Raw genomic sequence first — 16,749 nt, 5'->3', positions numbered from 1 at the left:
TACTTTAAGTGAACTACTGTAACAGCTGTTTTTATCTCACTTTGCTAAAAATGTACAAAAGTATATTTGTAAATAAGTATTTCAGAAGTATATTTAATTGCATTAAACTAAAAGTGTACTTCATAGTAGTCTATTTATATATTTTTTAAATACACTATATTGTACTTTTTAACAAGTATGATCAAAGTTCACTTTTAAAAATTTGATTAAGCATAATATTAATGTACTTTTAATATATTTTAAACATTTAAACTTCTTCATGTATGTAACACCATATTTTAAATATGCTTACAGTAAATTTATAATACATTTATTAATGAGTATTACAACTGTTTCACTATTTATTATACACCAGGTATATTAGAAGAAATGTACTTAGAATTGATGTTAAATATATGTGATCTATTTGTACATTAGTACAAATATATATGCTTCTTATATGTTCCTGTCTTTTGTATGTAGCACACTTCTAGTATATACTTCGTTGGGTATAAAAATATATATTTTAATATACTGTAATCTACAATTTTTAGCGTGTCACAAATGTATTTAAATTATTTTTTATTAGTAGTAGTAATTTAATTTACTTTCTAAAAATGTTACCTGATACATTGTACTTTAAGTGAACTACTGTAACAGCTGTTTTTAACACACTTTGCTAAAAATGTACAAAAGTATATTTGGAAATAAGTATTTTAGAAGTATATTATATATAAGGATTGCATTAAACTAAAAGTGTACTTCATAGTAGTCTATTTATATTTTTCTAAATACACTATATTGTAATTTTAACAAGTATGATCAAAGTTCACTTTCAAACATTTGATTAAAGCATAATATTATTGTATTTTAAATATATTTTAAGTAAGTACATAAATCTGTTTCTCAATATGTTTTATATATGTTTCATATATATTTTTTTCAACAGGGAATTCCTCACATATAATGTAGTTTTAAAGAGTTTTAGATGAATTAAAAGCTGATTTTTTTGGTGTAATATATGTAATTAATGTAAACTCTCCTGCAGGAAGCTCAGGGTGGTGCTGCCGGTGAGTGAGACAGGTGTTACAGGGTGGCTGAAGAAGAAGAGTGAGACAGATCTGTGGGCTTTAGTGCAGCAGGGAAACCCTCAGGATATTATAGCGTACTGTACTGCTCTAACCAGCCAGCTCAACCAGGTGAGTCCCAACACTGCAAAACAAATATTAACATAATAACTGAAAATCTAAACGTTTTAAACATCAATACAATAAGGATCACAAATAACAGTACTTACATCAGTAATTAACATTTAAATGTTAAATGCTTAAATAATGTATTAAATGCTTAAATAATAATCATTTGTAAATTTACTAAAATTGTATTATAAATGTTTCTAATGTGTTTATAACCTTTAGCAAATGCTGTGGTATCCCAGGTGGTTGCTAAGAGGTTGCTGTTTTTCAGAGTGCTGTTGTATCCTAATTGGTTGGTAAGGTATTGCTATGTGATCATTATGATATCATAGGTGGATGTTATTCTATTGCTTGGTAGTTGCTAAGATGTTGCTAACTGGTTGCTTGGTGGTTGCTATAGTTTTTCTGAGTGGTTGCTGTTGTATCCTATGTGGTTGGTAAGGTATTGCTATGTGATCATTATGATATCATGGGTGGATGTTATTCTATAGCTTGGTAGTTGGTAAGATGTTGCTTGGTGGTTGCTATAGTCTTTCGGAGTGGTTGCTGTGGTATCTCAATTGGGTGCTATAATGTTGATAAGTGGTTGCTTGGTGGTTGCCATAGTTTTGGTGGTTGATAAGGCATTGCTATGTGATCGTTATGGTATCACAGGTGGATGTTATTCTATTTCTTGGCATTTGGTAAAATGTTGCTAAGTGGTTGCTTGGTGGTTGCTATAGTTTTTCTGAGTGGTTGCTGTTGTATCCTATGTGGTTGGTAAGGTATTGCTATGTGATCATTATGATATCATGGGTGGATGATATTCTATAGCTTGGTAGTTGGTAAGATGTTGCTAAGTAGTTGCTTGGTGGTTGCTATAGTCTTTCGGAGTGGTTGCTGTGGTATCTCAATTGGGTGCTATAATGTTGATAAGTGGTTGCTTGGTGGTTGCCATAGTTTTGGTGGTTGATAAGGCATTGCTATGTGATCGTTATGGTATCACAGGTGGATGTTATTCTATTTCTTGGCATTTGGTAAAATGTTGCTAAGTGGTTGCTTGGTGGTTGCTATAGTTTTTCTGAGTGGTTGCTGTTGTATCCTATGTGGTTGGTAAGGTATTGCTATGTGATCATTATGATATCATGGGTGGATGATATTCTATAGCTTGGTAGTTGGTAAGATGTTGCTAAGTAGTTGCTTGGTGGTTGCTATAGTCTTTCGGAGTGGTTGCTGTGGTATCTCAATTGGGTGCTATAATGTTGATAAGTGGTTGCTTGGTGGTTGCCATAGTTTTGGTGGTTGATAAGGCATTGCTATGTGATCGTTATGGTATCACAGGTGGATGTTATTCTATTTCTTGGCATTTGGTAAAATGTTGCTAAGTGGTTGCTTGGTGGTTGCTATAGTTTTTCTGAGTGGTTGCTGTGGAATCCCAGGGGGTTGCTAAGGTATTGCTATGTGACCATTATGGTATCAAAGTAGGGTGTTATTCTATTACTTGGCAGTTGCTAAGATGTTGCTAAGTAGTTGCTTGGTGGTTGCTATAGTCTTTCGGAGTGGTTGCTGTGGTATCCCAATTGGGTGCTATAATGTTGATAAGTGGTTGCTTGGTGGTTGCCATAGTTTTGGTGGTTGATAAGGCATTGCTAGGTGATCGTTATGGTATCACAGGTGGATGTTATTCTTTTTCTTGGCATTTGGTAAAATGTTGCTAAGTGGTTGCTTGGTGGTTGCTATAGTTTTTCTGAGTGGTTGCTGTGGAATCCCAGGGGGTTGCTAAGGTATTGCTATGTGACCATTATGGGATCAAAGTAGGGTGTTATTCTATTATTGGCAGTTGCTAAGATGTTGCTAAGTAGTTGCTTGGTGGTTGTTACAGTTTTTCTGAGTGGTTGCTCTGGTATTCCAGGTGGCTACTGTGATGTTGCTAAGTGGTTGCTATAGTTTTAGTGGTTAATAAGGTATTGCTATGTGATCATTATAGTATTATAAGTGGATGTTATATTATTACTTGGCAGTTAGTAAGATATTACGGTACCACTTTAAAATAAGACTACCTTTATAAAGGGTTTATAAATGGTTTACAATTAGTTTATTTATGGTTACTAATTAGGTTGTAAATGCCTCAAAAGTCAATTATAATCAGTTATAAACCATACATAGAAAGGGCAAAAATGACCTGTTGTGGTATCCAAGGTGGGTGCTATGATGATGCTAAGTGGTTGCCTGGTGGTTGCTATAGTTTTGGTGGTTGATAAGGTATTGCTATGTGATCATTATGATATCATAGGTGGATGTTATTCTATTTCTTGGCAGTTGGTAAGATGTTGCAAGTATTTGCTTGGTGGTTGCTACAGTTTTTCTGAGTGGTTGTTGTGATTTTGCCAAGTGGTTGCTATAGTATTAGTGGTTCATAAGACTATGCTATGTGATCGTTATGGTACCATAGGTGGATGTTACTCTATTGCTTGGCAGTTGGTAAGATGTTGCTAAGTAGTTGCTCGGTTGTTGTTACAGTTTTTCTGAGTGGTTGCTGTGGTATTCCAGGTGGCTACTGTAATGTTGCTAAGTGGTTGCTATAGTTTTAGTGGTTGCTAAGGTATTGCTATGTGATCATTATGATATCAAATCTGGGTGTTGTTCTATTCCTTGGCAGTTGCTAAGATGTTGCTAATTGGTTGCTTGGTGGTTGCTGTAGTTTTGGTGGTTGATAAGGCTATGCTATGTGATAGTTATATGTTATCAAAGGTGGATTTTATTCTATTACTTGGCAGTTGCTAAGATGCTACTAAGTAGTTGCAGTGGTATACCTGGTGGTTACTACGATGTTACTAAGTGGTTGTTTGGTGGTTGCTATAGTTTTTCTGAATGGTTGCTGTGGTATCCCAGGTTGATGCTAAGGTTTTGCTATGTGATCGTTATGGTATCAAAGGTAATATTCAATTACTCGGCTGTTGCTAAGATGTTGCTAAGTTGCAGCTGTGGTATCCTAGTTGGTTACTATGATGATGCTAAATGGTGGTTGTTACAGTGTTTGAGTTGTTGCAATGGCATTGCTATATAGGATTGTTGCTAAATGCATTCATTAGGACATGTTGAGTGCTGTTGTCTTTTTCTTTTGGACTTTTTTTTCTTTTATATCATTTTATTTCTTGAAATAAATTGAATTATCTACAAATTAAGGCAATAACTGAGTTGTTCACGATGTGTTCACGTTGGTATGATATGATTTATGTATTTTACAGTAAATTCTTTATTAATTTTATCTGCACACTGACCCGTCCCTCTGCTCTTCCTCAGTTGGAGGCGGTTAGCGTCGGGGAGTTTGAGGACAGAGTGCAGATACGAGGCAATGTGACCCAGGCCCTGGCGTCCCTCTCGGTGTCCTCGCTCCAGGACGCTGCACGGATCAGCGGCGCTCTGGCTCTCTCCACTGTACGTCTCTGCTTTAATGACGCTCAGTGAAAAAGACATCGTCTCCCCGAGGCTTTAGAAAACGGCCTCCGCTCTGCCGGATTCAACATCAGTTAAAGCTTAACACCAAAGGGTCAGCAGACCGCGGTACAGCCTGCACTTAACAATCATCCCGTGTGGCAGAGAGGGTAAAAGGGCACGGCTGCGTACGAGCCGCCCGCAGTGATGTGCATTAAATAAATGAATATATTAAAAATAGATAAAGTACATTTATATAGCAGAAGATTCAGAATCTTTACGTCAAGGGCGAAGGCAAGAAAATAAGTGTTTTATGTTGTTTTGTACCATCAAATACAGTTTATCCCATTGTGATTATGCACCAAAAAATCAGGCTAGTGAAAAATCATCATAATAAAACTAATCATAATAACGACATATTCAATTTAAGCAATACAAAAGCAACATATTTGCTGGAGAAAAAGATGAATTTGCGTAAAACTTGTAGTGTGCGCATCTAAACCGTGAATTACAGTAGCCGCATGCTTAGCGGAGCTGGGGGGAAAGCTGCGCTCGCTTCTACTGCAGTGACTGGACATGATTTTTACAACTCAGCTCAATAAACATCATTTAACCAGCTGTAATCAACACATATAGACCAAAAACACAACAACTACACATCTGTAGAACAGTGAAACATTCTGGAAATGTAGACCTTTCTCTTGCTAAAAATACAATACACCTGTTTTCAGGTTATATCTATTATTTTTACTAAGAACACTTTCAATTGTATTCACTACTCATGTTATACTCACTGCTCAAGTAATAATACTATAAGAATTTGAATTAACAGGATGGCAAATGTAGGAAAATTGTGTATTTGGTTGTATACAGACCTTATGTAGACCTCTAGATAGCTCATTCTTCTCTATTCAAAGTATAAATTTTGTAGTGAGTAATGGGAGGACAAACTTAGGAAAAATGTCTATTCGGTTTTGCATAAACCAGATTTTGAAGTCTTATAAAACCAGAACATCAAACTTTTATCAACTGATACAATTCAATTCTTAAAGAAGCTTTTCTGAACTATTAATTGTATAAGTATCAAGTGATTTTACTGTAGCATTTTGGAGAAATGGGAGGTCAAACTTAAGAAAATGTCTACTCGGTTTTGCATAAACCAGATTTTGGAGTCCTATAAAACCAGCAAATCAACATGTTATCAAATTATAACATTTCATTCTTAAAGCAGCCTTTCTTTACTATTAATGATATACGTATCAAGTTATTTTACTGTAGCATTTTGGATTAATGGAAGGTCAAACTTAGGAAAAATGGCTATTCGGTTTTTCCATAAACCAGATTTTGAAATCTTATAAAACCAGAAAATCAATCTTTTATCAACTGACACCATTAAATTCTTAAAGAAGTCTTTCTATACTATTAATGATATACGTATCAAGTTATTTTACTGTAGCATTTCGGAGAAATGGGAAGTCAAACTTAGGAAAAATGTCTATTCGGTTTTGCATAAACCAGATTTTGTGAAGTCTTATAAAACCAGAAAATCAAACTTTTATAAACTGACACCATTCAATTCTTAAAGAAGCCTTTCTTTACCATTCATCTTATAAGTATCAAGTGATTTTACTGCAGAATTTTAGAGAAATGGCAGCTCAAACTTAGGAAAAACGTCTATTTGGTTTTTCCATAAACCAGATTTTGAAATCTTATAAAACCAGAAAATCAAACTTTTATCAACTGACACCATTAAATTCTTAAAGAAGCCTTTCTTTACTTTTAATTTTATACGTATCAAGTTATTTTACTGTAGCATTTTGGATTAATGGGAGGCCAAACTTAGGAAAAATGGCTATTCGGTTTTGCATAAACCAGATTTTTAAGTCTTATAAAACCAGAAACTCAAACTATTGTCAAATCACACTATTAAATTCTTGAAGAAGCCTTTCTATACTATTAATTTCATAAGTATCAAGTGATAATCCTGCAACAATTTGGAGTAATAGGAGGTCAAACTCAAGAAATTTAAAGGATGGGGAAACACTACAAAGCATTTGTGCTTAAGGCACGTAACCTGTGGCGGTTAACCGCCAGTGTAGTGTTCACTTCATACTTTTTAGACCTTTAAATCATGAAAACACTTGTGTTTCTCTCTCTTTTTTTATTGTAGGCTGTTCCTTCTGAGCTGCAGTGTGGAGACTGCCACAGCGGAGTGGTGGAAACTGTGAAAAAGATGATAAAAGTGATAAAAGAACAAACCAGACAAGGAGATGCCACTCCTATAGACACCGGAAGGAATATCCTGAATATTCTAAGTAAGTACAGTATGTGTTAAAATACTTAGAACAACTAGAACTTCCAAATGTTTTAATGGTTTTAGAGATGCACCAATATAAATTACTTTGGCTAAAACTGAACGTTAAAGGCTTTTTTTGTTGCATCTTTTCTTTCATTTTGCCACTTTTGTCACTGTTGAACAAATAAAATAGTCTAAATTAATTATTTGTCCGTCTTTTCAGCATGATTGGTTGTTTGTTATCTAATCACTTTATTACAAGAAAAAAAAACACAATGAAAGCTTTAATTTAAAGGAAACTGTAATCTATCAACACTGACTAAGTGAGCTATTTGGCCAGTGAACAAAAAACAACTTGTTTGAAGTTCTTATGCAAAACACATAATTGCAGATGGTTCAGCAGTGAACTAGGGTGAGAGGCGCACACTCACGTAAAGTGGTTACCATGGTTACCATGACAAAAAGGATGTTTTAAAATTTCCTCTTTGTAAATACGCCAAAAATAGAAAGTGTCCGAAAAATTTAGTTTTTGGGCCCTATTTTAGTGATCTATAAGGCAAGTTGTCAACCGTGCACATTGCAGTTTGATATATGGCATGACAGTGTGTCTTTGCTATCATAACAGCGGGAAAAGTACGCAAAAGGCATGAATCAATCAGCATGTCACTTGCCATTTCCTTTAAGAATCCTATTTCCTTATACCTAGGCCTATTGGTGTAGGTGTATGTATTTATAAGCATCGTTGCTATTTAAACAATGCAGGTGGAAGATGTGAAAATAAAATTTTAGCGGGGTATAAGATAGCAATGAGCATTGCGAAGCACCTTGCACTGGGTGTAGGAGAGGGCCCTCTGTGTGTGCCCTTGTGTGGGCGACTTAAACTCAAGTCCCCATTTCTGGTCTTAACTAGTGTTAATTATTAATTAGCTAAAACATTAATTAAATATTTAACAATGTTTTTTACAATGTTGTAAAGTGATAATAGCAATTCTTTTTGACTAAGTGAATTCAGACCACTTAGAAATGATGAGTTTCTTTGATTTTTCCAAATTAAAAAATCTCTGGAATATAATCAAGAGGAAGATGGATGATCACAAGCCATCAAACCACCAAACTGAACTGCTTGAACTTTTGCACCAGGAGTAAAGCAGCATAAAGTTATCCAAAAGCAGTGTGTAAGACTGGTGGAGGAGAACATGATGCCAAGATGCATGAAAAAACTGTGATTAAAAACAATCCAGGGTTATTCCACCAAATATTGATTCCTGAACTTAAACTTAAAACTTTATGAATATGAACTTGTTTTATTTTTGCATTATTTAAGTTCTGAAAGTTCTGCATCTTTTTGTTTTTTCAGCCATTTCTCATTTTCTGCAAATAAATGCTCTAAATGACATTATATTTATGTGGAATTTGGGAGAAATGTTGCCGTTTATAGTAGTTTATAGAATAAAACAACAATGTTAACTTTACGTTTTAAGAAAAAAGAGATTTTCTTCTATTTTCTTTTTTTTATGTAATGTAAAATTTATATATATTATCAAACCGTGCTTAGGCAGAATTCCACATACTCTCTCTTAGTACATCACAATCAACTTGAAATCAAGCGCAAATGCACGAAAGCATCACACCTGCCATGACTCCTCCCTCAATTACGCAGAGTATAAAGTTACATTAATAATAATAATGATTAATATTATACGCGTAGCGTAATAACTAATAATTACCCTTGTTTTAAATTGTATTGTTCTAAGATGGATCATAAATTATTTCATTTAAATGCTTTAGAAGCCGCCCGTCACGCACTCAGCTTGTTTTCTTATCCTCTTATGCTCTTGGAAACCTAAAACGGTTTATAAGTCAGTCATCATCATGGGACAAAAATACATAATGGTCTCGGAAAATGCGCTCTCAGTTAATTTGGTCATTAACAATATTTTCCAATAATGCCAACGATGCCATCTCCAACAACTCCAGCAAAAAACTTTTATGCATGTTTATATAATCTAGGCTAAGTGGAAACACGTTGAACGATTATTTCAGTAAGCCAATAAAATTGTCTGATTAATTTACTTTATTTTACCCAATAATTGCTTACTACAATGTGTGCATAAAGGATATCTTAATAGTTGTAATTTCAATGCATCGCCTCTACTTGTCGCAAAATGACAAAAAATATATATATACGTACAAAAAAAAGGTGTACGCCCAGAATGAAAGTGCCGTGGGGGAACACACTTTCTCACATTCAAGTCAAATTTAGTACATCTGACCGTGAGCGTGAAATATGACGTACGCAATGTTTTTGTGCGTACGCACCTTTTGTACATGAGGCCCCTGTTGCTTATAAGGGGAACTAGCAGTTCACTGATGTATTCTGGCGCATCACCATGTAGAGCCTTATAAATGAGAACTAATACCTTAAAATCGATCCTAACTTTCACTGGCAACCAGTGAAGAGAGGTCTCTCTGTGCTCTCTTTTTCTAGTTCTTGTTAACAGTCTGGCAGCTGCATTTTGGACCACTTGGAGTCTTTTGAGTCCTTACTGACTAAGGCCAGTATATGAGGCATTGCAGTAGTCCAAGCGAGATGACACAAAAACATGAATTAATCTCTCCAAATCCTGAAATGACAACATCTGTCTAATCTTTGCAATCTTTCTTTAGGTAATATTTTTCTTTGCAATATTTCTATAGGTAATATTTTTCTTTGCAATATTTCTTTAGGTAATATTTTTTTTGCAATATTTCTTTAGGTAATATTTTTCTTTGCAATATTTCTTTAGGTAATATTTTTTTTTGCAATATTTCTTTAGGTAATATTTTTTTTGTTGCAATATTTCTTTAGGTAATATTTTTCTTTCCAATATTTCTATAGGTGATATTTTTTTTTGCAATATTTCTGTAGGTAATATTTTTCTTTGCAATATTTCTTTAGGTAATATTTTTCTTTGCAATATTTCTGTAGGTAATATTTTTCTTTGCAATATTTCTTTAGGTAATATTTTTCTTTGCAATATTTCTTTAGGTAATATTTTTCTTTGCAATCTTTCTTTAGGTAATATTTTTATTTGCAATATTTCTATAGGTAATATTTTACTTTGCAATATTTCTTTAGGTAATATTTTTATTTGCAATATTTCTATAGGTAATATTTTTCTTTGCAATATTTCTGTAGGTAATATTTTTCTTTGCAATTTTTCTTTAGGTAATATTTTTCTTTGCAATATTTCTTTAGGTAATATTTTTTTGTTGCAATATTTCTTTAGGTAATATTTTTCTTTGCAATATTTCTAAAGGTAATATTTTTTTTGCAATCTTTCTTTAGGTAATATATTTCTTTGCAATATTTCTATAGGTAATATTTTTTTTGCAATATTTATATAGGTAATATTTTTCTTTGCAATATTTCTTTAGGTAATATTTTTCTTTGCAATATTTATATAGGTAATATTTTTCTTTGCAATATTTCTTTAGGTAATATTTTTCTTTGCAATATTTCTGTAGGTAATATTTTTCTTTGCAATATTTATATAGGTAATATTTTTCTTTGCAATATTTCTTTAGGTAATATTTTTCTTTGCAATATTTCTGTAGGTAATATTTTTCTTTGCAATATTTCTGTAGGTAATATTTTTCTTTGCAATCTTTCTTTAGGTAATAATTTTATTTGCAATATTTCTTTAGGTAATATTTTTCTTTGCAATATTCCTTTAGGTAATATTTTTCTTTGCGATCTTTCTTTAGGTAATATTTATCTTTGCAATATTCCTTTAGGTAATATTTTTCTTTGCAATCTTTCTTTAGGTAATATTTTTCTTTGCAATATTTCTTTAAGTAATATTTTTCTTTGCAATCTTTCTTTAGGTAATATTTTTCTTTGCAATATTTCTATAGGTAATATTTTTCTTTGCAATATTTCTATAGGTAATATTTTTCTTTGCAATCTTTCTTTAGGTAATATTTTTCTTTGCAATATTTCTATAGGTAATATTTTTCTTTGCAATATTTCTATAGGTAATATTTTTCTTTGCAATCTTTCTTTAGGTAATATTTTTCTTTGCAATATTTCTTCAGGTAGCTTCATAAGAGCCACTCAAAATCTGAAGGACTCTCATGGATCAAACCATGACTCCGAACACCAAAGCCCCTCAGAAACCTCTCTATCAGCTCTGCAGCAGGTGGGTGAGCTCATGCGATCGTTAATGTGGTCTCGGATGGCCGGAGAAGAAGCTCTTTCCCTCAGAGCTCCTCAGATCAGTGCGGTGGGTTTACGGGTCGACCCGGGTTCAGACCCGCTGCTGTGCACCGAGCCCTCCAGTACCTGCCAGTTCCACATCCCTCCAGCCCTCAGCTCCCAGCTCAGCAGACTGGGAGAGGAGGTTCTGCAGGTTCTGCTGGTTCTGGAGCCCGAGGGGAACACGTTCATCTCAGCTGCAGATCCTCCGATCTCCACCACACTCGCAGCCATGGAGTTCTCCACACCGCAGGGCCTGACCATCCCCATTACTAACCTCACATCAGACACCGCCATCCGCCTCACTCTGCACCAACACCAGGATACGGACGTCCAATCAAAGCCCAACATCACCCTGCCGTCCGAGGGGAGCGTCAACTTCACAGTGAGGGCGGTGGAGGTTAACCCCCAGGCTGGGCTCTTCATTGCCTTCAACTTTAGCTTGATTCAAGGTAGATTTAATTCAATATATTCCCAAAATTAAGCAACAATATCTTCCCTAAGGATATGATTGAAAGGCAGGAAAAAATCATACAAAACAATAAAAAGGTTTGCACTATAATGCTTATTATTCGATACTAGTAAAGAACCAGGACGTCGCCATGTTTCCCTTCTAATTCAGCAGCTCTCTCCACCTATGCTAAGCTAAGTTAAGTAAATAAAACTAAGAACTAAGTCTTAAAAAACAACATTTTCTTTTTAAACAAGTTAAACAAGCTTCAGATGTTGATCTACACAGATTTCTCTCCTGAAACCTGTTTATTTGTGTGAGTAAAGCCTTTCCATTTATTTACAGTAAGCTTAGATTTCCAGATTTTCACTAAGGCTAGGTGCAGCAGCATTAGCAACAACCAAGAGCCACTAGTGCTAGCCCCAGTTAGCAGCTAATGCCACCCGACAACACTACACTGAGGAATCCTGAGTGTTATGATAAGCCAAGGCTATATTAGCTAGCGGTCTGTCCCACTTAGCTTGTGTTAACACAGTAAACGTGCAAACTTAGCATGGTTAGCGGGTAATGTTAATGCTGCTCCAGCAGTGCTAGCCGAGGTTAGCATCATGTATCAAATTTAATAAAATATATTAAGTGTGTTTTTTGTTGTTCGCACTGCCACACAAATGCATATCAGATTGATGAAATACAATTTTTACCAATGTTAAAAAAACATTACTTTTAATAAAATAATAAATAAAAAAGACAATAATTATTATCAATGTCTTATTTAACTCATGCTTTTATTGGGACTTTGGGGCATTATTTAAAACACAAAAAAGAGAAAAAAATAGGAAATATTTTGTTATATTGATTATCTACTTAGATATGAAATTCCACTTTCCCAAATGTCATGTTATTGTTCTAAAATCAGATTTCTGATTCATTCTAACTGTGTGTATTATCAGGAAATGAACAAACCAGCAGTGGAGAAGTGAATATCGCTATATCTGACCGACCGGGATTTCCACCGTCGCAGCAGAGCCTTGATCAAGAGCTGAAAATTTCTCTCTCTTCTGATGTTCCTTCAATGGAGAAAACCATTTTTCTCTCTCCACTGTAAGTTCATCACTTTCTATACACTGCAAATAATACTCAACTAAGTAAAGGAAAAAAATACTTTAAGAAAAAATGAGGGTCAGTCAATCAGAAAAGAAGAATTTCAAGAACTTTGAAAGTATCTTCAAGTGCAGTCGCCACAAAGAAAATTAAAAACATTACAACGATGAAACTGGCACTCACCAGGACCGCCCCAGGAAAGGATAGAAGAGCAAGAGTTTCCTCTGTTGTACAGGATAAGTTCAGCCTCAAAAACAGCAAGTTAACAAACAGCTCCCCAGATAAGAGAACCTAAATGCTTCTTCACAGAGTATTTTGGTTTGTTTAACAGTAATTTTAAGTTACTACATGATTCCTAATGTGTTCCTTCATAATCTGATAGATCACTTCACTATTCATTTACTATGTAGGAAAAATAACTAGTACTGTATGGTTGTCTTGCTATCAGGTGACTGTTCAGCTTTAGTCACTAGATAACACCTCATATCGTATACAAGAAACACTTAATGCAGTTTTTAAATAAAGGATTTTATTATTAAGGGAGAAAAAAAATGTGTAAGACATAACTTAACAATGATTTATCACACCTGAGTTCAATTTCTCTAGCCACACCCAGGCCTGATTACTGCCACACCTGTTCTCAATCAATAAATCACTTAAATAGAACCTGCCTGACAAAGTGAAGTAGATCAAAATATACTCAAAAACTAGAGATCGTCCCAATATCTAAATAAATTCAGGAACAAATTAAAGAAAAGGAGAAAGTAAGGCTATATAGCCATTAGTGAGAGCCAAAGGTGAGAGCCATTGTCTACAAATGGCAAAAATGTGGAACAGTGGTGAACCTTCCCAGGAGTGGCCGGCCGACCAAAATTACCCTAAGAGCGCAATGACGACTCATCCAAGAGGTCACGAAAGAACCCAGAACAACATTTTCAGAACTGCAGATCTCACTCGCCTCAGTTAAGATTACAGTTCATAACTCCACCATAAGAAACAGACTGGGCAACAACTCCAAGTGCCAACACAAAAACCACCTCTGAGCAAAAAGAACATTAAGAATCGTCTTAATTTTTCCTGAACACATCTTGACGATCCCCAAGACTTCTGGAAAAATACTCTTTAAACTGATGAGACAAAAGTTTAACTTTTTGGAATGTGTGGATCCCGTTACATTTGGCATAAAAGTATCACCGCATTTCAGAAAAAGAGCATTATACCTTCGCCGCTTCAGGACTAGGAAGACTTGCTGTGATAAATTACATCTTTTTGTGACCTCAAGGTCAGATGAAACTTGGGTTCTGCAGCAGGACAATGACCCAAAACACACCAGCAAATGCAACTCTGAATGGCTAAAGAAAAACAAAGTGAAGACTTTGGAGTGGCCTAGTTAAAGTCTTGACCTGAATCCTAATAAGATGCTGTGGCATGATCTTAAACAGAAGGTTCATGCTGGAAAACCCTCCAATATGGTGAAATTACAACAATTCTGTAAAGAAGAATGGAGCAAAAGACCAAAAGACCCCAACCATCACAAATCTAATGGACAATCATGCAATAAAAATGTATTTTTGTTTTATTTATCGTATTTTACTTTATTTTAATTGATCTGTTCTACATTTCTGTGTCTAACCCAGCTTGAACGGCTCTTCTAAAGACCTGTACGTGACGCTGGACAGCAGGTTGAGTGGTTTGGAGGTGTGTGTGGAGGTGTGTGTGTTCAGCTCACTCTGCCAGTTCTTCAGTATGGAGGAGAGGCACTGGAGTACGGACGGACTGAGCGTGCTCAGTAGCAGCAGCCCCAACACTGCCCACTGCCTTACCCGCCACCTCACCCTGTTCGGAGCCAGCCTGTTCGTTCACCCCGACGCCATCCTGTTCCTGCCACCAGTGCGTAAAAACCTCTCCCTTACTATTAATACATCTATTAAATCACTAGGTAACTCACTAGTTCCCTGACTAGGTAACTATCATTTTTTTTCGCATGAACATTTAGCACACCTCGCTAACGTGAGCAATAATCCAAAAAAATCCACAGAAACACAAAAATAAAAGCAAAGACTGGCAAAATCCAAACTGAAATAATTTTCAAATGATTGCAAAGGATAATAAAGTAACCAAGTATATTTAAAAATATATATTTGCTATATATTTTTTCTCTTTTGAATTTGCAACATGCAATTTTTGCTTTCGCTTCTTAACATTTTGATTGTGGATTTTATTTTTTTGTGTAAAACTTTTGGCACAAAATTTACTCCATTAATTAAGTACTGAAATGTTGTGTCTGTATCTACTGGAGTATTATTTTTACAATACGCTTAAAATACATTACTCTACAGCTCTGGAAAAAAATGAAGAGATCACTTCAGTTTCTGAATCAGTTTCTCTGATTTTGCTATTTATAGGTTTATGTTTGAGTAAAATTAACATTGTTGTTTTATTCTATAAACTACAGACAACATTTCTCACAAATTCCAGATAAAAATATTCTCATTTAGAGCATTTATTTACAGAAAATGAGAAATGTCTGAAAAAAAAGATGCTCAGAAATCAATATTGGTGGAATAACCCTGGTTTTTAATCACAGTTTTTTTTATGCATCTTAGCATCATGTTCTTCTCCTCCACCAGTCTTACACACTGTTTTTGGATAACTTTATGCTGCTTTACTCCTGGTGCAAAAATTCAAGCAGTTTTAGTTTGGTGGTTTGATGGATTGTGATCATCCATCTTCCTCTTGATTATATTCCAGATGCTCTCTTAATTTTTTTTCCAGAGCTGTATATAATTATTCACATTAAGAAAGTGCAGCATTATTAATTAAAAGCAGCAATAATCACTGAATTACTGCCACATCAAGCGGAACATGCTGAACATACAGCAGTTTAGAGCCGTGTGTGATGATTATAGTGAGTAATGCTCACTCCGCTCAGCTAATGGATGGTGTTGTTTCAGTCGGATGGGCCGGTGAGGAATGTGATGGTGGGGATCGTGTGTGGAGTTCTGCTCCTCGTTCATCTGCTGGTCGGACTCATCGCCCACAAACTCGACCATCTGGAGAGCCTGCGCCGGAGCTGCGTCCCGCTGTGCGGCCGAGCCGGTCGCCATCAATACCGCGTCTTAGTGAAAACAGGCTGGCAGAGGGGAGCTGGTGAGAGGATAAAGAACCAGTCTTACTATAACAGCTATATAACCCTCTGTGCTGTGATAATTGTCGTTTTATTGCACTTATTTTGGTGCCACTTTAAAATAAGATAAATATATATATATATAAATGTAACCTATAAATGTTTTATAAATTATTGTTATGAGTATTAAGTATTGTTGATTAGGTTGTAAATGCCTTAAAACCATTAATAAGCAGTTACAACACATCAATTAAAAAGACAACAGTGATCAGGAGTTTGCTTAGTCATTTAATTTATAGTAAAGAGTTATACATACAGGGGTTGGACAATGAAACTGAAACACCTGTCATCATTTTAGTGTGGGATTTTAGGTTTCATGGCTAAATTGGAGCAGCCTGGTGTTCAATCTTCATTAATTGCACATTGCAGCAGTAAGAGCAGAGTGTGAAGGTTCAATTAGCAGGGTAAGAGCACAGTTCTGCTCTAAATATTGCAATGAACACAACATTATGGGTGACATACCAGAGTTTAAAAGAGCCAAATTGTTGGTGTACGTCTTGCTGGCGCTCAGAGGGAGCAAAATTGGCCCTGCTCCGTCTGGGTGTGTAGATGGCGCTCTCTCCCCACATCACTGCTAGGGTGATGTCTGCAACACAGGGCATCTGTGAGCTGATGTATCAGAACCGAGTCGCTGCGCTTTCCTCCAAGTGTTAGCGCTGTGATGCTGTTCGGCAATGCTACAGCAGCAGCAGCAGCTCGAAAAGCAGGGCCGCCGCTCTGCATACGCAGACAACGCAGCCAGCGTTAGGCCTCAACCATTTTGCAGTTGCAGGGAGCCAAATTGACTGAGAATGAAATGTGTTGAAATTATGACATTATTAAATTTAAAACCCAATGTGAATTATTTATGATACGCTCATCTTTTTTGTCTTTAAACATTGCATGGGG

The 16,749-nt window shown here is 35.3% G+C and overlaps 1 protein-coding gene across 2 annotated transcripts in view; it reads left to right on the top strand.

Annotated features, from left to right (window-relative positions):
* The window catches only part of pkd1b (polycystic kidney disease 1b), an 87,770-nt gene that overhangs the window by 30,128 nt on the left and 40,893 nt on the right, over nt 1-16,749 (top strand). For both annotated transcript variants that reach the window (XM_049464640.1, XM_049464639.1), the window contains exons 16-22: nt 1,028-1,178; nt 4,458-4,592; nt 6,760-6,904; nt 10,963-11,574; nt 12,524-12,674; nt 14,312-14,564; nt 15,629-15,824. In XM_049464640.1, the coding sequence (XP_049320597.1) occupies nt 1,028-1,178; nt 4,458-4,592; nt 6,760-6,904; nt 10,963-11,574; nt 12,524-12,674; nt 14,312-14,564; nt 15,629-15,824 (1,643 nt within the window). The remainder of the gene's footprint in view (nt 1-1,027; nt 1,179-4,457; nt 4,593-6,759; nt 6,905-10,962; nt 11,575-12,523; nt 12,675-14,311; nt 14,565-15,628; nt 15,825-16,749) is intronic.

The sequence above is a fragment of the Astyanax mexicanus genome, chromosome 15, assembly GCF_023375975.1.
Source record: "Astyanax mexicanus isolate ESR-SI-001 chromosome 15, AstMex3_surface, whole genome shotgun sequence".
Lineage (NCBI taxonomy): Eukaryota > Metazoa > Chordata > Actinopteri > Characiformes > Acestrorhamphidae > Astyanax > Astyanax mexicanus.
The sequence above is the reverse complement of the archived record's forward strand: the minus strand, read 5'-3'. Positions and strand labels throughout refer to the sequence as shown.